Source organism: Leiobunum rupestre, chromosome 11, assembly GCF_980474605.1.
Source record: "Leiobunum rupestre chromosome 11, qqLeiRupe1.1.hap1, whole genome shotgun sequence".
In the NCBI taxonomy this organism is placed as follows: Eukaryota; Metazoa; Arthropoda; class Arachnida; order Opiliones; family Sclerosomatidae; genus Leiobunum; species Leiobunum rupestre.
The window spans coordinates 28276368-28302316 of NC_143394.1; the positions used below are offsets into that span (position 1 = coordinate 28276368).

General features: G+C 35.3%; 1 protein-coding gene and 1 long non-coding RNA gene across 2 annotated transcripts; one reads left to right on the forward strand and one right to left on the reverse strand.

The window, feature by feature from the left end:
* Positions 1-9037: 9037 nt before the first annotated feature.
* Positions 9038-24705, reverse strand: CCT3 (chaperonin containing TCP1 subunit 3). The gene is made up of 12 exons (XM_090162881.1): positions 24502-24705; positions 24348-24409; positions 24036-24086; positions 13554-13616; positions 13174-13472; positions 12996-13101; positions 11571-11935; positions 11406-11504; positions 11151-11337; positions 10945-11085; positions 10756-10887; positions 9038-9356 (listed from the first exon to the last, which is right to left on the reverse strand). The coding sequence occupies exons 1-12, from the start codon at positions 24542-24544 to the stop codon at positions 9240-9242; spliced, it is 1665 nt and encodes a 554-aa protein (XP_090019007.1). The 5' UTR covers positions 24545-24705; the 3' UTR covers positions 9038-9239.
* LOC149922139 (uncharacterized) lies at positions 9850-10434 on the forward strand. The gene is made up of 2 exons (XR_016477184.1): positions 9850-10118; positions 10198-10434. It is a non-coding gene; the product is annotated as an uncharacterized LOC149922139 (long non-coding RNA).
* Positions 24706-25949: the final 1244 nt, after the last annotated feature.

Here is a 25949-nt window from a genome sequence, read left to right on the forward strand (position 1 = left end):
AAAATATTAATTTTTCTATCATAAACTAGCTTTAATACCCGGCTTGCTTCGCCCGGGGTCTTAGTTTTAATGAATGAAATCTGATTTGTACGTAAGAAAGGTAAACGCTGTAGCAAAAACGCAACACGCGTAGCAAAAACGCAACACGCGTAGCAAAAACGCAACACGCGTAGCAAAAACGCAACACGCGTAGCAAAAACGCAACACGCGTAGCAAAAACGCAACACGCGTAGCAAAAACGCAACACGCGTAGCAAAAACGCAACACGCGTAGCAAAAACGCAACACGCGTAGCAAAAACGCAACACGCGTAGCAAAAACGCAACACGCGTAGCAAAAACGCAACACGCGTAGCAAAAACGCAACACGCGTAGCAAAAACGCAACACGCGTAGCAAAAACGCAACACGCGTAGCAAAAACGCAACACGCGTAGCAAAAACGCAACACGCGTAGCAAAAACGCAACACGCGTAGCAAAAACGCAACACGCGTAGCAAAAACGCAACACGCGTAGCAAAAACGCAACACGCGTAGCAAAAACGCAACACGCGTAGCAAAAACGCAACACGCGTAGCAAAAACGCAACACGCGTAGCAAAAACGCAACACGCGTAGCAAAAACGCAACACGCGTAGCAAAAACGTAACACACGTAACACGCATCGCAAAAAGTCCTGAACTACTTAAAAATCGCAACTAAACCTCCCCTTCTACGAACTCCCTTTCTTTGACAATAACTCCCCTTCTACGAATTTCACACTAACCCGTTAAAAAATTTTAAAGGTCGGGACGGGCGCAAGGAACTCAAGAGAGGAAAACAAACCGGGCGACGTTTTAAAACAAATAACGATGAACGTTTTACGGGCGGGGGGGGGGGGAGAGACAATTTCCGAATTTCCTCGTCCGACGGCAGCAGGCGCTAAAGCGTCTAGCCAATGAAAAATGTACGCAAAAAAATCCACGACTTTTGACGGGTTGTGTTCTCCTTGTGTGGGACAGTGTGGGGTGTTGTGTTTGTTGCTCCTAGATGTTAGGTATTTGGAATTAGGCGCGTTTAGTTGGAAATCAGGCCATGAACATTGAGTTAAAATTTCAAAGCTCTAGAGCTAACCGTTCTCGACTTTTTAGGAACATGACATACAAATAAATAAAAGGACAAACTTTAAGTTATAGATTTTAATTTATCAATTATATTACTTCATATATATATTTATAATTAATTTTATATTGTATGGTCTATATAATTTATTAAAATTATCTTAATTCAACTGAATATTACCTCAATTGTATGCATTATGTATTCACATGTGGTTTAATTTTGATTGTTGACTGTTATTGCGCAATAAACTAACAATTTTAAGTTGTCCACCTCATCTAGCGGTGATACATGACTTTTCGATATATTATTTATTATTAGTAATTATCATTATAGAAAAATTTCAAAGCTATAGAACTGTTAAAATATAATCAAAATATTAATTGGTCATTTCGTTACATAAAATTTCCAAGTAACTTTAAAAATCAGACTTTTTTACACAAAATTTACGGGTGATTTCCATTGAAAATAATGGAAAACATCTGTCTATAAGTGGCACCTCTATCGTAAAAATGCCATCGTGCAAAAATACAGCTATTGTTACGTCCGCTAAAACGAGGTCGGAACACATTGGAGGAAGGCACGTTCTCATATGTCCGTGACATCTTGTTCTTGTTTAGCCTCACCCCTTCTGGATCTCCGGGGAAAGACGCTGTTTTTGACAAAACAGTTGCGTGTTGTTGTTGTTGGGTTCGCCGCTTCTATTACATAAACGAGTTTTTTTCGAGTTACTTTTCAATTTTAAATAACTTGAAATTTGACGGTAAACTCCAGCTGGTTATAATAGCGTTTAGACTGTGATAGTGTAAGTAAGCCGCTTAACATTTCAAGTTAAAATGCTAAATAAGGGAGCAGACGCGATTAGATTTATTTACATTAGAAGATGTAAAGATAGGACGGATGCTAAATTTTACCGAATTTTCGTACTCATCGCTTTTACGTCACTCGTTATCACGTGGTACATTTTACGTTCGCGTAATCGTAATTAGGGGCACAAATTACACAACGGAAACTTCGAGGCTACCACCTCCCTAAATTACGTCGCAAATCCTTCCAGCCGCCCCTTAATTATATAACTGCCGTTAAACAAATTAAAATTACCAATTATTATAAGAAAGCGTATTAAATAATATTGTTTAAAGGGGAACAGTCAAACTTTAGATAGCCCTATAGCCCATTAAAAACTAAAATTTATGGCGAAAACCGCATCAAAAAATATTGAGTGGGAAATCGAAAAGCGCGCGTCCGCCGCGACACCTGGTGAGATGTCGGTGAGACGGGAAAACAACGTAAAAGCGCGCGCTGCTGAGGACGCGAAAAATTTGTTTTGTACGCGCGGCGCGTTCCAGTTATAAGAGACCTAAGCCTAAATTGCGCGATTATAAAAGTTAGGATAGATGGCGGTGAAAATTCAAACCCCATTACCCCAACACCTGGCGTTATTTTTCGTTTCAACCTTTTGGGCCAAAAGCTATTTTATATTGAACGTCTTGTTAATCTTTTGATACGGAAATAAGGCCATATTTGGAAAAGCTTGGCCGTTCCCCTTTAAGCTAAAGAAATATAAATTGAAAACTGGTATTAAGTTTTGTTTTTACATTTCAAATTGCCAATCTTTTTCTAAGAAATACTTTATTTCCAAAGGTTTGTCAACGAAATGACGTATTATTCTTATAATGCCAGAATTAGATTAGGAGAAGTTACTACAGAGCCTGAAATTCTGGAAGCGCAAATGCCTTTCAAAAGCGAAGGGGTAAGTTTCTTTCTCGTTTAAAATTCCACCACCCTCAAAAGGAGAGAAGATTCTCGAGGGACGCTGGGTAACGATACCGCCATCTAACGTGAGCTAACGAAATTAAAATAATGTACATTTTACAAGGCTTGAATATTAAGTGTTGTTAGACATGGAAGGGTGTCCGTGATGACACCTATTTATCTAAGTTACTAATATATTTAAAAAAAGATGCAAGTTTATTTGTTCAGTCAAGAACCGCGTAATTTAAAACATGCTTGAATATTCTATACATTTTTATTTATCTTTAATGCCAAAATTCCTCAGTACAAATTTACTTACTTCATAATTTAATTCTACATGATAGTTAAAATTGATCATCTTTGAAATATCACAAACTAATGTCCCAACAACCACTGATTCTGTAAGGGTGGATTAACTCTTCGTTTTGATGTCAACATTGGTAAATTTGTTAGCTTTTGAATCGTTTTTACACACAATCCTAAGGATTTGTGTGTATTAGTCTCACGTACAGTGTAGCCGTTGCCGCCGATGCCGCCGATGCCGCCGTGTCGGTAATACCTCTACTATTTTCGGTGATTTCGCTTTATGTGGTAGATATTTTCATTAAAATTAAGTCCGATAACGTTTAAAAAATATATTATTGGATAGGTTAGGATTCAGTGGACCTACAACTTCGGTTATATCAGTAAATATTAAATTTAAGTATAGTTTTCAGGGTAATTTACGGGACCCCAATTTTCGTGTTTTTATATTTTCGCCTAAAAATCTACATACAGTTCCTTAATTTCAGTCCGATTTTCATGAAAGTTATATTTTTGAATAGCTGTGGTTTACATATAACCTAGAATTGAAAAAACGTTCCTTTCTAAGTAAGGTTTTTTGGGCAGCGTATACGGACCCCCGCAATTTCCAACATTGTAAATCCGCGCCCGTTTCCCTCTGGCGTTTTTCAAGGCCGTTCAGAGTGGGCCGCGCTTGCAACGTATGACCAGAAGTAACAATTAAGTATGACACTGATCTACCTAGTCTTCGGCGTATGACCAGATGTTATAAGTGTGACACTCAACGTAACAATTAAGTGTGATCAGAAGTAACAAATTAGTGTGATCAGAAGTAAGAAATAAGTGTGATCCGAAGTAACAAATAAGTGTGGTCAGAAAAAAACAAATAAGTGTGATCAGAAGTAACAAATAAGTATGAAACTGATCGAACTAGTCTTTGTCGTATAACCAGAAGAAATAAATGTGACACTCAACGGCTGACTAGTAGTAACAAATAAGTGTTATCAGAAGTAAAAAATAAGAGTGACACTGATCGAAGGAATCTTGCTTTCAAAGTATGACTAGAAGTAACAAATAAGTGTAAATTTGTATATATGTGTGACCGTGAATATATTTTGGTTGTGATACCGGCGTTGCAGGTTGCTGTGAATAGCTCAAACAAACTTAACACATTAGAAGGATTGTGTGTATTCTGAACGTCGTACGTCTTGTTCTCTTTAATTTGCGGCTTAAGAAACCGATTTAAAATTGGCGAAGGCTTAGTATTCTTTGCCGTTTTTTGGTTAATTTTTTATCGAAATTACATGCTACAGACTTATTTTTCGTTTTATATTTGCTAATTAAATAAAAACTATATTGAGTTGAGGATCGAGGATGGAAATTCCTATTCCCAAAAGCCACTTTTGATATTCCTAGATGCATCTGTCTCACTTTCTAAGCTGTTAATATCCATAATAGATCGCATAGACGTTTCAGCGGTTTTATCGGCTGCCATTTTCCCGTGTTTCTATAAATTCCCACCGGATACCGATCTCGGTCTTACTCCCGTGTAGGGGGGGGGGGGAATTGTCATCCCGCCTTGGCGTGAGTGGCAGCCTTCACGAATTGCTCATAACGAAGGCTGTAGAGAGTGCTACCTTCATCCCCACCGTAAAGTGCCCCAAGGCATCGCTCGCCTGCCTTAGCTATTGCGGCCCTTAATGGGTCAGAGTGTGCAATAACTGGTGGCTTTCCCGGGGAGTCGGGGTAACCCGTAAGGGCGGTGGCGCACTGGGAGATGTTAGCTCTGGTCAAATGGTCCTATCTCCACCTCCGATTTCGGACAGGTAGGGGCTGGATACTGAGCTTCGGCTCAGGCTAACGGAGAGGGTCCGTGCAAACTGGCCACCTCGGTGGATTGGGTAGCCTGCTGTGGGGCGGCGGGCCTCCGTATGAGGGCACGGCGGTCCTGTTTCCCGGCCTTTTGGACTCACGCCGGGATTCCCGGTGCCAGCTGGGCCGGGTTACTTGGACTGCTGTGTGCTCGTCGTTCCCCTTTAGGAGCTCTCTCCAAAAGGCTTGACTCCCTGCCTCCATGGGTGGGGTGTCGACTGGAGTTGCTACAGCATCCGCTCTCTATCCCACAGCTGTGCGCGAAGTGGCGGGCTGGTCGTCCCATTGCTGCGCCTTTTATCGGGATGAGTGGCTTGCGTCGAGGGTGCGACCATCAGTAGTAGGGTTCTGCTACCCATGCTGGATTTGTCACCTGTCCGGGCTTGTGGACGCTGGCGTAGGGCATTCTGATGAGACCACCGGTGTAGTAGGCTTTTTGATTCGCTTGGAGCACCGGTATATAAATTTCTGACCACATGCCTTAGCTATTGCCTCATGGTTGGCATCTGGATCCAAGAAAAGTGAGGCTTCGTCGATGAGGTTGATCCTCAACGCACTTGGGTCAACCAAGAAGAATATATACTTCCATAAAGGTGGCAGAGGTGAGTCAGGACCTACCCAATACACATCAAATTCGTTTAATCATGGAACACTATCCATCTCTCCTCAGTTGGTATTGTATTTCTATGCCTTCACGGGCTCTGACACTACCTCTGCCCTTTTCTGGAAGGGTAAATCAAAATTGATATCCACCTTTCAACGTCATCCCCACCTCATCGACGAAGCCTCACTTTTGTATGTTCAAATAAAGACGAAGTTTTAAATGGCACAAAAACCCGTTTTGTGATTAATTTAATTTTCAATATTTTTGTAATTTTGTTTAGTTATGTAAGTTTTCAGTAAATTGTAAGTACCTATATCGTCTGTAATTAGCTTATGACTGTACTTGAATAATTTGTTTTTAACACTATTTTTCAAGTTTGGCGCATTGTTCTTATTCAAAAACTCACAAACAAAAACAATAAGAAAAATCATAGTAAAATATAAAATAAATAAATTTTGTATAAATAAAACATAAATAAATATCTAAAATATATATAAGATATATTAAACGGAAACCATAGTACTAATAATATATCAAAGGAAATAAAAAAAACCATAGGAATCGCTAGAAAAATGATAGGATTCATTTACCACAAAACAGCAATTTAACTATTTCTCGAGAACGTACTTGCGCTTAAATGAAAGCAAATTAAATTTCCTACAAACTATAAGGGTCGTAGGACACGTCGTTGTAGCGATATTAGGCTCGAAACATGGACGATAGTTTAAAAAAACCTTTTTGGCAAAAATTTCCGGCGACATCTATTGAGCCTGAACGCAACTACACTAGGGCCGACACTTGCTTTAATTTAGCGGTAAACAGTAATTTAACTATTTGATCATTTTCTCGAGAACTATTAGGCCTACAGGGAGGTATTTGTGCTTCAATGAAAGCTAATTAAATTTCCTACAAACTATTTTCTATAATAAGGGTCGTAGGACACGTCGTTATGGCAACATTTGGCTCGAAACATAGATGATAGTTTAAAAACCAAAATTATGGCAAAAATTGCCTATTTTTGAAGAGCTGTATCTCAGACACTATTAGACTTACAGAGCTCGTTTTGTGCTCAAATTGTAGAACATGTGCTCTAGTTTAAAACGATGATGAGCTATGAGGAAAAAACGGAAAAAAGTCCGAAAAACTCGCGGTTCTTAGCGTACCCCAGAGTTAGCACAGGGATTTCGAAGCTGCAAAATTGAGTATACTACTGGGACCGAACCTAAGAACATAAAAAAGTCAAACCTACTACTACAATTAATGCAAACTTCGGCCTTTTTTTTGTCTAAATGAACTGCACTATAAAGCCCCCTCCCCCCTGTAACATATTGAAACAATAGCGTTACGTAAAACCATAAGTGCATAATATTGTTACATTGTGACACTTCCTATTCTTCACATGCAAAAGTTTTACCGAGAGTTATTCACAAGACAGACTGCATTACGGGCTTCGTGGCAGTTTTGCGTCCGCTCGCTAACACGTCACACGTACGTAGCCTTTGACAGCGCCTCGTTAGGGAGAAATTTCCTTCTTGTGACGATGTCACTCCATTACTAGCTCTCAGTAATATATTCCCCATATTGACCAACTTATAGAACAATATTATAGACTTATGGTAAGACGCTATCTATAGTTGGTTATCATGGTAACGATCGACCTTAATTTTTCGGAGTTCCGACAGGAAGTGGATAAGCGCTGTTGACAACGTACAATTTGAATCTAGGGTACGAGGTCTAAATTGTCTTTGCTCGACTAGGCCTTTCTATAAAGTAACATTGGCCTTTTTGTTTTGATGTAGCTGCTGATTAATGTTAAATGCCGACCGCTTTAGTTGTATCAGGTAACATTGATTTCGAGTATAGATTGGCAGAACATACTTAAAGCAACTGTCGGCTCTATCATTGCCACCTGTGTTGTGAATTGTGTTATTAGAGATGGCCATGAATCTATACGATTCTTCGAAAAAAATGACTTTACTGAAGAGCGTGCTGCCATCTATTAATGGCAAAGGAAGCTTAAATTCAAAATAGCCAGAGAGCCTTGTAGAGTATTATATTTAGACAGCTTATACTTTTTTTAGTCGGTCCTAAACTATATATCCCATGTAAAAAATATTGTTTGAAATTACTGTTATTTATGTTATTGACCTATTTACAAACGATCAAATCAACCCGCCTTTTGGGTAAAAATGTAGCTTAAACAACTTGTTTTTATTACGACGATAGCGGCATCTGTTGAAAAAAAGAGCTACTTGACGACACTTGCTTTAAAGGCATACATAAGCAAACCTCCGGATAGGTTTGAGGGCCTCATTGAAATTAACGTTATGCCCTCCAGCCCTCCGACGTTCCCTCCGGAGGTTTGCCCACGTATGTTTAAAGGGAGTATGAACTAAATCTAAAAATCGTCTGCTGAAGCATGCCACGACGTATTTAGCGTAACTAGTGCCAGTCACCGCTATTTTGTAATACCGGGTGCATAAAATTCGTTGATACGTCATAACTATGGAAATTCATACTTCCTTTAAAATTCCATCAATTTTAAATTCCTTTATAGCAGACAAGTTTTGAACTTCCCCACTAGATTTATGGGTGGGCAAACAACGAATTTTATTTTTAAAATAGGTATTAGGGGGGCGCATAAAATCTGAGTAGCTTCGTACTTTAGTAAAGTTTATTAAGCTCAAAACTGATTAGTTTCGAACCTGAATATCCTCAATGTCTTTGGGTTAATAAGGGATTAATCGCGATTCTCTTAATAGAAATATATCGAAATTGAAAAGCGTTGAATAGAATAGAAAACATAATTACCATTATCAATTTTTCACTAATTTTTTAACCAGCTAAGAAAATTAGCCGTGAGAACCCTTGCCTGCTACAAGATTTGTCAATTTACATAAATATATTTTAATTTTATATTACCAATTAGTTTTGTTTTATCAAAAGGATATGTACAAAAATTATTAACAATTAAGAGTGAAGCCTTGGTCACCGAAAATGGCGTTTCTTTAATATTTGTCCAAAAAATGCGTTTATGTGGCAAACACCTAGAAAATTTTCCATTACAACTGTTTTGCAAAATTTTGGCTTTTACATTTGATGTAGCTTACGCTTCGCTCATTTCACCATGTGCATTGGCGGAAATGAAAGCTCAGCCATTCCAAACGTATACATAATTTCCTGGTTTAAATTATTATTTAAAGGGAAATTAATTATAGGTTCAATTTAAAATTTGTGCAGGCTTAGTATTTTTTATAGATATTGAATTTCATTAAGTTTAGCTCACAATATCATACGCAACAGTCAAGATCAAAATGTATCAAGTTTCCTCATTTTCCCAATTTTTGGAATATAATATTTTATGATCATGTTTAGCATAAATAAAATTGTAGGTCAAAAGAAAATGGCTTGCAAAAACTTAGACAATAATGAAAGAAGTGAACGTTTCTTTAATACAAAATAAATCCAAGTGATAACATCCAGATGGTTAGTTTTTATCTTTTTCAGGAAGGTTAGGAAAGGGGGGACTGAAAGTGCAGCTTACAACAACTGAACTTTCAAAAAATAGAAAATGAACAGCGAAAAGCATTATTAATTAAGTTAATGAATGTTGCTACCCTCTAATTTTTTAATTTATTCTTTCATCGACTCTTCCGATGGTTCGGGCATGGAGGGAGCGTCTGATTGATTACCGCTAGATTTCTTGGAACCAGATACGATGTCGTCAATGCGTAGCAATAATACAGCAGTCTGGTAACAAAAAAATCGAATTTTTAATCAATTATTCACAACTCATGAAATTGAATAGTGCTGTTGTAAGTCTCCCAAATTTTCAAATACACCTTTGAGTAAACTCCTTTTTTAAAACATTCAAAATCAACAAGTACAGTTCACTGAAGCTCGGCAGAAAAATAATTAGGGATGCACCGATATGGGTACAGCCAACATTAACAAAGTTATCTATCATAACAGTAGTGTATGATAAAATCATTATAAAAGACGGTTCAGTGCACTGTCATACCATTTTATTCTAATTTTCCATAAAAAAGTTTGCAAGTGCATATCCGAATATGTTTATTTTCATTTTACGTGATACATATTTTCTATCACAAATCCAATATCGTTGTTTTTAATAATATAAAATATTATTATTAGTTAGTTCATTGAGGATTTTCTTATTTTTAAAAGTTTTACCTGAAAATATTTATCTAATCAGCCAATATCAGCTTAAGAGAAGCTGATATTGGCCGATACCAGTATTAGAAAAATAAATTTCTGCCAGAGATTCCAACAATACTGGTTTTGCACTTTTGGGGCTCATTAGTACTGTGTAGGCTCCGGCTTTCCTTAGAAATCTGTCAATATCACTATAACTAATATACAATCTTAATTTACGTAGAAAAATTTAACTTGTTGGTTTTGATGTTATCTTTTTAGGATTTCAACCTGTATGAAGGCAAAACTGTTCTTCAGGAGAAACAAATTGAAAACTCAGGATTTTTCCACTTAAATGTAAAATTTTAGTCACTAATTTGGGCAATAAGTTTGTATGACAAAAACAAAAGTTTTAACCTCATCAAATTTTTACTAGGGCTGTGCAAGAACTAGAAAATCGCAAGTACTCTGTCTCAAATCCGAGATGGTTACTTTAACTCGAGACTCTAAAATCGTTTGTCTAGCACTCAATCGAGTACCCGGGTCCTTTGCCAAGGGTTAAAAATTACTCAGTGGACTGAGTTTAGAAATAAAATGAAAAATACCCGGCAAGTCTCTTTCCTGATAAATCCCTGATAAAAGTGATTAAATTTAGTTTTTGAGAATTTTTTAATTTTTTGAATTTTTTTTTGAAATTTCAAATTAGTCATTTAAATTTAATAATTAGTTAAGTACATAATGAAGAATTAGTTAATTTTTTTCCGATTTTAAATGGATAAAATTTAGAGTTAAAATCCATTTCTTATGGATTCTTAGACTTGCAAGTCCAATTTTCCAAGACTCGGGACTTGACACCTAGAAAACAGGACTCGCACATCCCTAATTTTTACCATGTTTATAAACCTTTGGTACTAAAACTTAAGATTTAACATTTCTATAAATATCTTACTTGATAAATATGTATCAAGTATCATAGAAAAAAATATTAACTAACCTCAATCGCTGTTTTGTAAGTTTGAAGTTTAACTGCCAATGGTTCAAATATTCCCAATTCATTCATGTCAACTAATTGGCCACTTTCGCCGTCAATACCCCAGGTTTCATTACCAGGTGTTGCGTGTTTTGCCTGTTAATAAGATAAATATTACTGCATTGCATTATTAATCAATAAAATTGCACATACCCTTAAAGCAGTTAGCGTTCGGATTGTATTTCCACCACAATTCTGAATGAGTGTTCGTGGAATGACCTCTAAAACTTTAGCTACAGTACGATATGGTCTTTGGTGGATACCCGTAATACCTTTAGCTTTTTCTGTCAAAATCTGTGGATAAAAAATAAAGTTAAAATAAATGAACCAAATTCCCTAAAGTATATAATTTAAAGCACCTGCGCTACAGCCATTTCAACAGCCCCTCCTCCAGGTACTAGCCTTGGTTCTATGACAACATTTCGGGTCACTGAAAGAGCGTCTTGAAGATTTCTATCAACTTCGTTCAAGATATCTTTGCTCGCTCCTCTCAGTAAAATGGTACAAGCTTTAGGATCTTTGCATTCCGTTATGAAACAGAAATACCTTGAAAAAAAAAATGGAAAAGTTCTTAGAAATTACAACACTATAAATAATAGTGTTAAGGTACTTACTCGTCACCAATTTTTTCAATTTCAAAGAGACCAGCCCCTGTTCCAATATCATCTTCTTTAAGTTCATCTGTACGGTTTACAATTACAGCTCCACTAGCCCTAATAGCAAGAAATACAATCTTTTAGAATTGTAAAACTTTGAAATACCTTTAAATTAGATCTAACCTGGCAATTCTGTTATTATCAGATTTCCTAACTCTCCTAATTGCAGAAATATTGGCCTTAACCAGATAATGTTGAGCCAAATCGGAAATTCCCTTTTCAGTTATAACTAAATCAGGTTTAAACTTAACAATGTCAGCGCATATTTGAGCGATATATTCTTCTTCCAATTCCAAAATTTTGGTGAAATCTTCCTCTTTCAAAATTTCTAAATTCGTCTGACTTTCACCCTTTTTATACTCCAACGGACAATCCAAGAGAATAATACGAGGGTTTTCGATACGTCTTCTCATTTTCGGATGTGTCACATCCTTGTTTATCATTACACCATTAAGTACCCGAGATTCTTCAATAGATCCGCCAGGAATCTAGTAATCAATCAACGATTATAATGTAATATAATACAAACTATTATAATATGTAATATATTATAAACGATTATAATAAAATACGAACGATTATAATAAAATACGAACGATTATAATATAATACGAATGATTATAATATAATATGAACGGTTATAATATAATATGAACGGTTATAATATAATATGAACGGTTATAATATAATGGAAATGGAAACTTGTTTATTGTGTATCAAAACAACACTATAACAGCGTCAGTTAGTTGACACTCATTGTATAAAAATTATATGTACAAAGTGTTTAAAAATGACCGAAAGGTGAAAAACAAGATAGTTTTCACGGCTCCTACGTATGAAGTTCAGATAATTTACAGCTAAATATATCGACTACTTCAGTATATTTGTTTGCAGTTTTTAAAATTTGGTTAATGGGGTTTAAAAACTTTTAGAAATTTTGAACAATTGGGGGTGCCTTGTATAATCATGGACTGTAAATTTTAAGGACGAGTAAAGCGTAGCCTTCTCCTGTAGAATTTTGGTTTCCGCGAGTATCAATCACTTCGAACTAGAGAGAGAGAGTCCATCAAGGTCATTTGTACCACGCATAGAGATAGACCCCCCGCATGTTATCTGGAAATCTGGCTGACCGAAAGACACGCGCTTTAGTTTTTTTTTATGACCTTGAGCGACTCCCGTCAGCCTGATCGGTGAACGGGGCGTAAAATACCTCAGGAATACCGGTCCTCTAAAATTTACAGTCCGTGGTATAATAGTAGGGACAACAAAGTTTATTTTAGAAAGTAAGTTCTCGCTAGGAATCTGATTTTTTAACAATTAATAAAAAGATAAGTTTGAATTTTTCCGAGTTACAGATAATTGATCAATTTGCAGATCTCATAGTAATGTAATATAGTTATAAATATGATTTTTTTATGAAGTTAGTATGTAAATATTCAATAAATTTCTTTTGTACTGGTTCAATAATTAAAATTAAATTAATACGAACGGTTATAATATACTACAAATGATTAAAATATAAAAGGAAATAAAAATTATCCAAAATACCTTTTCAACTTTAGCATAACGTTTTATGTCAATTTCTTTGCGTCCTCTCTCTTCAACGGTAACCGTTTTTACTGCGTCTAAAGCCATTTGACAAGCGAAGTTACCCCTAAATATAAAAAATATTTCGTTAATTATATACTAAAATACCTGTCTAAGAATTTTGACGTTTAGATCTTACCATTTACCAATAAATTTTGTTCCAATGCAACTTTTGATAACTTTCATCATTTGATCGGCATCATTTACGTCAATGGCGGTGCTAACCTGATCTTTAAGGGCCACGATCATATCTTCCAGAGCCTGTCGATACGCATTAATAATAATGGTAGGATGCATTTGTTGCTCCAAAAAAGGGTAAGCGGATGACAACATTTCTCCAGCTAAAATGATGACAGATGTGGTTCCATCACCAACCTCTTCATCTTGGGTTCGACTAATTTCTATCATAGATTTAGCTGCCGGATGCTGAACAGTAATCTGAAACCAAATTTGCACATAATTTTGAATTATTTGAAACTTATTCATGCCTCTTTAAACAAGAATTGATCAATATTTTACCTCTCTTAATATCGCATTCCCATCATTTGTCATTACGATACCCCCCATAGGATCCATCAGCATCTAAAACAAGCAATAATAAATTATAGCGACAGTTGTTTCCACCAATTTCATCGACTTATACTATGTACATAATATTATTTAGGCTAAAAGAAAAATTACAGTAATGTCTGAGGAGGAGCAAGCAGTTATCAGACTAAAAGTTGCTGTAGCTTGCAAAGGGGCTAGCTAATTAAAAATATTTGTTCACTTTAATCAAATGGGGAGGCATTTTAGTAATCAGTTGTACAAATTGTAGTTAATCACGGGAAGTTGAAGAAAATCCTCAATAACAGTGAAAATCACCCAATGTTTTTCAAAAATCAGTAATCAAAGTTTTTACCTCCTTAACTAATTATGAAATGAATTGATATATATATGGCAAATTTTCTATGATTTCGTTAGGGAGGTCCCCCTTGACATTACATTTAAGGCTATCATAACAAATGTAATTACATTAATTTACACGATTCTCTCTATATAAAAGTTTACGTGGGTAAATAGAAATGACCAACTCCGCTAGAGACTCAACCGAATCTTGTCCAAATACATAAAATAATATTTGCTTTTCGCTGTCAAGCCAACAGTATCCAAACGAAAAACGCAGCCAATGGACTAAAACATAACCCCAGGGATGACAGGGAAAAGGAACAGATAAAAAAAAACGAATTTAAATTTCTAAATAGGGAAAGCGCGTTAGGCGAGACAGAAATGGTTTTCGTTGGCGCGTCCAGAGGAGGAATAGATAGGGAGGGTTGCTGTGGCGCCTCTAGCGACGATCCAGAACGAGAGAGACCGACTGAAGGGAAGAGGAAATATCGAGGGAGAAGGGAAGGAAAAGGTCGGAGAGTTTTTGCTCCGTCTCCATGGAAACGAGATGCGACGGGGATCGGGAGTTTTCCGGCCGGCAGTGCTCGACTCGGCGCGCGAGTTCGGCGGGAAAATAGGGTGCCTGTTGGTGTCACACTGAACCCCTTGGTCGGTGCCGATGCCCACGTGAGTTCGCGACCCATCACCGACAAACGGCTGGACGCGATGCCGCCACGGATATAACAGCGCGGAGATCACGGAAGATGCTTTGTTGCCGAAGACAACGTAAGTCACTCTCATTCCTCGTTCAATATTTCCAATTTCGCGGTTAGTTATTATTGTTAGTCCTTAACGAGGGAGGTGTGCTCTCCTTCCAAGCCACCTCTCAGTCTTCCAATATAGTAAGAATAATAGTAAGAATAAAATGACAGTTTGTAGAGATCGATATTCAACATGTCTATTTCTCGGTATATCTATCATTACCGTGTAGATTTATATAAAAGCTAACATCCCCTCCTTTTCTCGCGAGAAAAGACCATTTTTGGTTGGCCGTCGGGGAGGTAGAGGTACGTCGGAAAAGACCATCAGGAACGATTGACCCGAGGAGGAGTATGGAAGCTTGAACAAAAAAAAAATTGGGATAAACTTACTCTGGAATAAGATAAGTGTTTTCCGACTACAGATACAAACACGCTTGTCCTATCGATTCCAAATGCTATTTACGTTAGTAGCTACGGTCAGCCAGAATTTAAGTTGATTAAACTATTTATAAAAAAGTCCCAGTATTTTTTCTACAATAAGCTAAAAAAAATTGCAAAACGTTCCTAGTACCTTAGTTGCTTAAAGGATATTAGGGCTAGCCCTACGGGAGATTACAAACCCGAATGTAATTTCTTTTTTGAAAAAGTCCAAAAAAGTTTTAAACTTTTTTTTGGGTCTATTCCATTCTTCCGGATGACAGATGTAAGCGATAGGAAACGGAACGGTTCGCTGAACTTAACAATATGAAGATCCCCGTAGAATAAGAGGTTTTCTTTAAAAAATATTGAATACGCTACCTAACGTAAAGAAATGCCCACGAAATTTTATCCAACAATAAATAGGAATTTCCATCGAAGGAAGTCATTTTTATCCGAAGCCAACTTTATTCGGTTAACGATGTCGTTGCTAAGCGATGGATATTTTTGTTTTCAGTCGATGTAGATTCGGACGGACCTATGACAGAGTATCATTTGCCAAATGGAATGGCACTCCACCCACTTGTAACGCCTATTGACAGGGACCGATTCCAAGGACATAAATTAGGCTTATTAAATAACCCATTACTAACAAGGAGACATCCTGAAGTGTAACCCACCGATTTTGTTCCAACTCGGGGGATTGGTAGACCTTCATGTATCATGAAAAATCCTAAAGGGAATTTATTCAATGGGCAACCGTTTTGCGAAAAATGTTTTGGACAACAACAAATGGAAATTTTCCCATTGAAAATAACATGGGATTCTGACCGATTCGTTGACATGGCAAAACGGTTGCCCATTGAATAAATTCCCTTTAGGATTTTTCATGATACATGAAGGTCTACCAATCCCCCGAGTTTTAACAAAATCGGTGGGTTACACTTCGGGATGTCTCCTTGTAAGTACGCCGTTTAATATTAACTATATGCTAAGTACTAGTAATTAAGTTGAGCTAAAGGATTAAAGGGTTGATTTAAACCTTAATCGACTGATATTTAAACCTAAACCAGAAGTTAATAATACAATCGTACGAGATAAGTAATAATCTGCCTATCCTGATGTTAATCACTTGAAACATTTATCTTAGAAAGTTTCTTGGAAAAAACATTATTGCACCGGGAAAATTATTTATAAATTTAATTTAGAAATGTAATTTAAACATTTTAAATAGTTAATAAAGTAAAAAGCGCGGTAAATTATGGTCTAGATGAACTTATAAAACTTCTGATTTTACTTAAAAAAAGATGAAATGGTATATCTCTTCAATAACCGTTGAATAATTGGTGGAAATTACAATTACACCAGGCCAAAGTTAGAAAACTTTCTTGAAAATATTCCAAATTCTACTTTATTAACATAACGTCGTAAAAATCGGTGTATTTTGGGTGTCTGGTGTAAAAAAATAGTAAAGAAAGGATTCTGATTGCGGTCTAAACTGAAGCCAGCTCATTCAAATTAGGTTGGTTGTATTTACATAATTATCCTACAGGACATTTTAGGGCGCGTAAATTTAATAAGAAATCCGGGGATTTCAAAGAAATCGATCCTACTTTCCTAGTCTACTTTTACAATAAAGTTCTTGCAAGAATTATTCGACTAAGCGGGGGAAACCCCAGCAGCTACTAACGTAAGTTCGTCCAAAAGTGCTCGCAAAATGCGGGCTTATTTACCAGAGTGGCTTCTAATAGGTTAAGAGAGCGTTCTCTTAAGACTAACAAGATGAAACGGTAGGTTTCCTCTATGCCAGTCAACTCCATCGATTAATAATATAATTAGGCTTAAAAGGTTGCCCGTGTTTTTGCAAAATTGCCGCGACCTTGAAGGCCTTCGCTTAAAGAGAGGCAATATACTTCGCCAAAATTTCAGCTCATTTAGTTGGACGTTGCGTAATATTAATATGACAAATTAAACATTAATAAAAATCCCCTACCTCGTTTGTTAAAAAACTCTACCTTATTTAATTAAGCAGATTTGAGCTTATGAGAGCTCTCCCCCCACTCGCCTAAAAAATATTATCTACACCAATTTCCGTGCTTTAGTAGCGATATAAGGGATTGATCGACGGCAAAGACTAACAAACGGTTCTTGGACAATATACGAGGTTAGACGTCGAACTAGACTCAAACGGAACGTACGATTCGTCAAGTTAACGTAAGCTACGTTCACACTTACCCCTAAATTCGCTTCGTTTAGATAACTGGTTTCTAAAACCAACGTGAGAAATCGATTCGTCCAAGTCGGTTCGCTTAGAATCGCTTTCAAAACGACAAGGCGGGGAAGTAAAATTACTCGTATTTTCAAAAATAATGGGGATAAAATTCTAAATAATGTCAAATAATAATACTATATGTATAGTAAACATGATTAACTAATTGTTTTGGGATACATTTTAGTATTTTCAAAATTTTAGTCATAATTTGAAATGGAGTTAAGCCTTGGCTATAAGCGAACCGGGGTGAAGCGATTTCGCACGTGTGAACTAAGAATTATCGTTTCAAAACTGGCATACAAACCGACCTAAACTGGGTTTTAGGCTCTAGTGTGAACGTGGCTTTAGTAGTTCTATCAAAGCTTATTCGAGTTATTCCCCTACTTGGCACACACAACGGTGACATCTCCAATATCGGAGGAATAACACGCTTAGCCTCGTAGCGAAGCTTATTAAAAAGAGGTACCACCGGGTGTTTGCGGTATATCTAAGGAAAATTGAAATGCCACCGGAGAGCGCCCTGGAACATAGACGAAGGAGTTCAGTCTATACCGCGAAATAACTGTCGAATTGTAGCGGTGATAAGCCGGTTCTAAGGTAATCTTAAAAGCTATAACGACGCCTTTCAAAATTCGTGTTGATTTTAAAAGTGGGAGGATTTGGGTTAATTTCGATGGCGACTTTCAAAGCGCGTTTTCCGTCTCATTTGGCCGCTCAAGTCTGCACCGGGAAATTCAATAGGCGCTGTTTCTTACCAAAAGCGACTATCATTAGCGGGTGTACGAGAAAGGGTTCGTGGATTTAGTCAAGCTTAAAATCTCAGCTGCGGGATGGTTTTAAATGAGTCATTTTAAATAATTAGTTTTACCTATAAAAGTAACAAAATGTATCCCAACAAAACTTCTTAGTAATAAATATTGCGAGTTTGTATTGATTGTACGCTAAGTAATGGTAACTACACTTTGGTCTTAGTCAAACTGACCTAATAGACTACATGTTGCAAAATGGCCCAAAATACTACACTTTGTGACCCTTAACACAAATGGCAACAAATACTACACTTTGTGACCCTTAACACAAATGGCCCCAAATACTACACTTTGTGACCCTTAACACAAATGGCCCCAAATACCAAATACTACACTTTGCGACAATTTAAAACAAATGGCCCCAAATACTACATTTTGTGACCCTTAACACAAATGGCCCCAAATACTACACTTTGTGACCCTTAACACAAATGGCAACAAATACTACACTTTGTGACCCTTAACACAAATGGCCCCAAATACTACACTTTGTGACCCTTAACACAAATGGCCCCAAATACCAAATACTACACTTTGCGACAATTTAAAACAAATGGCCCCAAATACTACATTTTGTGACCCTTAACACAAATGGCCCCAAATACTACACTTTGTGACCCTTAACACAAATGGCCCCAAATACTACACTTTGTGACCCTTAACACAAATGGCCCCAAATACTACACTTTGTGACCCTTAACACAAATGGCCCCAAATACTACACTTTGAACATAACCTTAACAAAAATGGCCCTAAATACTACACTTTGTGACCCTTAACACAAATGGCCCCAAATACTACACTTTGTGACCCTTAACACAAATGGCCCCAAATACTACACTTTGAACATAACCTTAACAAAAATGGCCCTAAATACTACACTGTGACCCTTAACACAAATGGCCCCAAATACTACACTTTGTGACCCTTAACACAAATGGCCCAAAATACTACACTTTGTGACCCTTAACACAAATGGCCCCAAATACTACACTTTGAACATAACCTTAACAAAAATGGCCCTAAATACTACACTTTGTGACCCTTAACACAAATGGCCCCAAATACTACACTTTGAACATAACCTTAACAAAAATGGCCCAAAATACTACACTTTGTGACCCTTAACACAAATGGCCCCAAATACTACACTTTGTGACCCTTAACACAAATGGCCCCAAATACTACACTTTGTGACCCTTAACACAAATGGCCCCAAATACTACACTTTGTGACCCTTAACACAAATGGCCCCAAATACTACACTTTGTGACCCTTAACACAAATGGCCCCAAATACCAAATACTACACTTTGCGACAATTTAAAACAAATGGCCCCAAATACTACATTTTGTGAGCCTTAACACAAATGGCCCTAAATACTACACTTTGAACATAACCTTAACAAAAATGGCCCCAAATACTACACTTTTAACATAACCTTAACAAAAATGGCCCCAAATACTACACTTTGAACATAACCTTAACAAAAATGGACCTAAATACTACACTTTGAACATAACCTTAAATCTTGTCTAACAATCCGAACGATAAGCTAATAACAGACATCGACTAAAATCAATTTGAAAAGAATGAGCTAGACATTCGAGATAAAAAAACATAAAAGTAACGAGTAAAACTAAGCTGCCAGACAGTTCAAGAAAACTAATAAATGAGAATATTTCAAGTTTGGGGGGAAAAAAAGAAAAAATTTGATCGTTACATCCCCCGCGAAACAAGCCAGTAGTAAATAAAGTATTGATTCGAGTCAGCTTGGCAAATAAACTAACAAATCCTAAGCGGAAATCTGTCACGGTTGAAAATTGTTGGTTCTACCAGGATCTACCGTAGCGAAATAGGAAAGCTTACACACTTCGTAAACATGAACAAAAATTGATTTTCTCTCCTACAAAAGAAATTGGGTTTGTACTCCTCCATTCCCCAAGAGCTCTTTAGTATTCCCGTTGAAGATATATGAATATATATATATATATATATATATTTTGGGTGCTTCCACAGGTAAAGTTAGATTACTAACGATCGCTCTTACCGCTAAGCTTTAAGTATCCGTACTGGAAAAGTTAAAGGCAAAAGTAAGATTGGACGAAACGTTTTATGGCATTTTTCCAACTAGAACTGGGAAGGTTTATAGCCGTACTCAGCCTCCAAACGATGTACAAATAATAAAGTAAAGGAGCGGTAAGGGTCACTAACGTTTTTTACTTTTTCCGGATACGATTTTTCGGACTGTTGTCTTTTAACTTAATATTCTACCAGATAATATAATGGAGGCTGGACTATATAAACAAGGTTTTTTCCCTAAAGTGCGATTTAGCTTCGTTTTAGAGAACAGGGTTGCCACAACATTTCAGATTCAAATTCCCCGATCATTTTAAGGGCAAATTAAAAAATAACTTTGATTTGTAGGCTCCGTGCGTAGTTTAAATTTTGGTTATAAGTATCGCCGCCTACCGAGCGAGTTTTTAATTGAATATATGAAAGCTGTCTGCTCATTCAAAATTCTCTAATACCCTTTTTTAAATTTCCTGACTTTTTATGGTCCATTTTGAAATTTCCCGACTTTTTATAGTCCATTTTGAAATTTCCAGACTTTTAACGGTCCATTTTTAAATTCCCCGACTTTTTAAGGTCCATTTTCAAATTCCCCGACTTTTTAAGGTCCATTTTTAAATTCCCCGACTATTTAAGGTCCATTTTATATTCCCGACTATTTAAGGTCCATTTTTATATTCCCGACTTTTATGCCCATTTTTTAAATTCCCCGACTTTTATGCCCATTTTTTAAATTCCCCGACTTTTATGCCCATTTTTTAAATTCCCCGACTTTTATGCCCATTTTTTAAATTCCCCGACTTTTATGCCCATTTTTTAAATTCCCCGACTTTTATGCCCATTTTTTAAATTCCCCGACTTTTATGCCCATTTTTTAAATTCCCCGACTTATAGGTCGCATTTTTAAATCCCCGACTTTTAAGCCCTTTTAAAATTCCCTGACGTGTGGCAGCCCTGTTGACGAAGGGGAAAACCCGGAAAAGCTACCTGAAATTAATTTCAAACAATTCAGCAAACAGATCTACGGAGTTCAAGTTTATTAAAAAGTCGGAATTTCGTTAATAAAATACGGTCGCCTTTCTAACTCTTCTTTTCTATATCGAAAAAATTCAGAAGGCTACAGGGCTGATGCGGAAATAAAGAAAAACTTCAACGAAGCTAAAATGAAAAACTTGGGTCGTGGAAGGACAAAATTACATTTTCAATAGAGGTAGAGGTTGCAGCGGGAAAGAAAACTTTCGAGGCGCGTTGTGGGAATTCCGAAACGAAACGAAGACTTTGGGGAGGAAATAGGTGTACCAGCAACGTTCTAAGCCTATTTTCCGATCTATGTCTCTTCCATACTAAAAAGCGGCCTACGCATTACGATCTAGTAGAAAATAAAACCATGAAAAAGAGAGTTTTACAAACTTAATCAGTTTCTACCGCTCACTTTCATTGGTTTATGGAAGCTTATAAAACGTGCCTACGGGCTTAGGAGACACGGACAATCGGGTTTTACCATAAGGTCACCTGAAAGCCAGATCAAAGGCTGACTGAAGTGATAAGAAAATTACATTTCTGCATTTCCTAAACTTATAACGTATTATTATTATTATTATTTTTAAAAAAATTAAATGTACAGTTATAACTTTTAATTAGTTTAAAGATTATTTTCTGGGTAATGTTTTACCACACATAATTTATGGTATATTAACCCAATAAAATAAAAAAAGTAAAAAAAAAGAGGACAACTTAGTCTAAAATTACACATCTTAAAAAATATAAAATTATGGGAAATATAAATTAATTTTAAATTATTTTTCTAGTCCACCAGATTGTTTAATTAAAATCCATAACCACACTAAATTTTCCATAGATAATTTTTTTTAATAAAAGTCAGGGCCACTGGCAAAAAGTGGCTAATGAAGTGATATTGCACGTAAAAAGCTATAATCAACTAGTTTGGTTGATTCCTATTTATTGCCAATCAAACATTAATAAACTTATAACGTAATATTATTATTATTATTTCAAAAATTTTAAATAAAATATAGTGTAGTTAATTTCCCGGTAAAATAAAATGCGGAAAATAATAACATAAATAACATTTTAAGGGTTTATAATGTTTTTCACTTTTTATCGATATAAAATGTCTAATATCAGTAAAAATATAACAAAACATTAATAGTGTTACATTATTAATCAGTTTAAAACTAGTCTAGTCTGTCTAGAGGTTTAGTTTTACTTTCAGATTCGAAAACATAAGGCGAAAATGCCGCTTTATTTAATTTTGCAAACAATATTAAACTAATCATGGAATTAAAACTTTTTTTTATTTCTTTCGGAAAAATCCAGAGAATTTTACGGAAAAATTTCCAACTTACAACACTAAAAATATACAGTTATAACTATTAATTAGTTTAAGGTTTATGCATATTTTATGGTATATTAACCCAATAAAATAAAGAATAACTTAATCTAAAATTACACATCTTAAACCCTTAAATTAATATAAAACTTTTGAAATATAAATGAAAATTTAATTTTATTTTTTTATTAGTTCACCGGATTGTTTAATTAAAAAATCCATAAGCACACTGAATTTTACAATGTTATGAATAGATAATTTTTTATTATTATAAACGTCAGGGCCACTGGCAAAAAGTGGCTAATGAAGTGATATTGCAAGTAAAAAGCTAAAATCAACGAGTTTGATTCCTATTTATGGCTAATCGAACATTAATGAACTTATAACGTATTATTATTTTTTAAATTTAAAATAAAATGTACAGTTATAACTTCTAATTAGTTTAAGGTTATATTCTAGGTTATGTTTTCCTCGGAAATTATACTTTATGAATATTTTATGATATATTAAATCAATAAAATGAAGTAAAATAAAGAAAAACTTGACCTAAAATTACACATCTTAAACAATTAATATAAAATTAATAATTATGTGAAATAAATTATTTTTTTTTAGTCCACCAGATTGTTTAATTTAAATCCAAAGGTAATATTGCATGTAAAAAGCTAAAAACAACTAGTTTGATTCCAGAGTATTTATATTAGGCTAATGGTGTTATACTTCGATTAGGAAATATAAAATAGAAAAAAAAAGTCTTTTATCTAATCGGGCTATCCGATAAAAATTTTATACATTTCATTTACTCTTTGCCACTTGGATTTTTCTGCCTCCTAACATGGAAATTTTGTAGCATCTCACTGGCCACTCCGAAATTAATTGCTAAGTGCTAATGAGATTTTACATTCGCTAAGATAATGGGATTTTGACTTGGATAAGTCAATCACCATTTGATGATTTGCAAATTAGATTAGGTCCCTCAATTTGGTAATTTGTCACTAATTGACTTTTCCCACCAAGGGGGTGTCCCTATGTCCTTATTGGGTGGGATTATACGCAGTCATTATAATTATTGCACACAAATGTAGACCAATATTATTATAGTAAGTGTACAGTTTTGTCTGATTTATATCATTTTATTAAAAAAAAATTGTTTTAAATGTATTTATGCAAATGCACAAAAATAGATTCCAATAACAATTCAGGGCAAACTAAATTACAAGTAGTAATGAAACTTAATTATTATTAATTTAAATTACGGTTGTACCCAAATCAATAATCTCTTTGTCAAGAGTAAGAAGCATTAAAGGCTAAAAATGAATTAAAATAAATTCATTTACCTCAAATAAATCAATTTGTTAAGAGATTTAAATTAATAAAATAACAACAAGCCTGAGTACAGATTTACATAAATCTTATCATGCATTTTGTCAAAAATAACTTTAAAAACCTTACTTTTAACATAGCTCTGGGTCCTAAACATGTTCGGATGACATCAGCAATAGCCTGAAAATAATATATATTAATTGTAAAACATTAAATACTCAAAACTGTTATACTTATATAAAATTAAAAACTATTTACATACTGAGAATAGCTAAAAAAATGTACGCATAAAAAATAACTTGCTTGCTTTTACGTTGGTTTATGACCATATAAGGTGTAAAGGCTTAGGAGTGTCCCAATCATGTGCGTCTCCCACTCGCCATGAGAGCAGAGCACACGAGGTTTAAAACTTCTAAATATTTAAGACAAAATAACATTTACCTTCGCAGCTTGAACATTTTTTATTTGAACATGCCTTCCACTTTCACGCTTTGTGTTTTGACCTGATAAATATCAAAACATTCCTGTTAATATTTGATTTAAATTTGAAAACAAAAAAAATTTGAGATTGAAAAGCCTAGGCTTAGCTACTTACTAAGAACTAGAATAGGAGCGGCCCCACCACCAAAGTTCATCATTTTCAGTTACTTATTGAGTTTTCTTCCACAACGTTAATACAATAATTTCAAATGAATCTCATATACAAAGATTAACGAAGATCTAGTTTAAGAAAAACTTATCAAAAATGACCAACAATGGAAATTTCAGTTTGAGAGAATGAGCGGCACCCTACGCACAAAAGAAGAGACAGTAGCCAGCCTCGATGATTTTGAGTCTCGAGAATGACGTCATTCTAGGCGGCCTTCGTTGAAAATCGAACTACAGAGCTGTTGTTGCCATCTATTGAGAAACGCGAAAACTAAAATTGTTAGTGTATATTTAAGTTAAAAAATAAACGACTTCTTAATCCAAATTATCTACTATAAAATTAAAACTATAGTTAATTGAATTTTTGTATATATATAAAACATTTTTTAAAACACTTTTGAATTTTAAATTATCAATAAAAATATAAAATTAAAGCTTTTGTCTTAGATTATTTGAAAATTTTCAAGGCTAATTTTTTTTACGGAATTAATGGAAAAAAGTACTTCATCATTATTTATTTCTTTATTTAAAAATTCTTTAATCATCCTTTAGTAAAAGTTTTTAATGGGAACGATTTTCCCGCCAATCGGAAAAATACACAGCATCAAAGCTCACAATTTATTGTATACATTTGAATGTAAAGTGTACAATTTACCCTCCCTAAGAATATTTGCTTATTTTTAAACCACATTTTGCCTATATAAATATTTTTAGAAAGTAGCTATGAGATGTATCTCGCTACGCATTCTTTTGTCCTTCAGAAAAGTATTTTGAAAAATCAGCGGTACATATTTCAAATGAATAATATTTAAGCAGTATAAGATAAAGTGATAAATTTCATACTTAAGGATTAATTAATTAAGTTGTTTACTATAAATTTAAAGGGTAGAGACGTGAAAAGCTGTTTTATCAACATAAAATAAAACAATTGAGAAAAATTTCATAGGTAATATAAAAGAAGTTAAATTTTACTAAATTTTAGGTTAATATTCCACTTTCAAAAATAGCAAAAAAAAAAACATAACGGTAAGCGTATCTGTCGAATGGTTATCCTGGCTTGACCATACGTTCGACCTCTTATTTATGCGATACAAAATCAATATGCTCAAGCATCGGAATTTTCTCAAGTGCGATACGACCGGGAACAGCGAACCCTCTTAGAATTCCACTCACAAACTGTACCTTATCCCCAAAACACGCCATCGCTACCATGTCAGATATAATATTTGCATTTCGGAGCGCCTGGAAAGTAGCTTCGCCTAACTCAACGAAGCGCCGCTAGTGGAACACTTCTACAGGCGCAGTAGGCCAAAAATAGACCAATTCCGAAACTTTTTGCGACACAAAAATAAAATAATAAAATCGTTAAAATTCTGGACAATTGATCCCTCGGCG

Bases quoted from the DNA above. Each gene is read 5' to 3' on its own strand.
- CCT3 (XM_090162881.1), bottom strand. From the start codon at position 24,544: ATGATGAACTTTGGTGGTGGGGCCGCTCCTATTCTAGTTCTTA. The intron at 24,087-24,347 runs GTAAATGTTATT...TATTATTTTCAG, and splicing joins AAAATGTTCAAGCTGCGAAG to GCTATTGCTGATGTCATCCG. The intron at 9,357-10,755 runs GTTAGTTAATAT...TTTTGTTACCAG, and splicing joins CTTACAAAACAGCGATTGAG to ACTGCTGTATTATTGCTACG.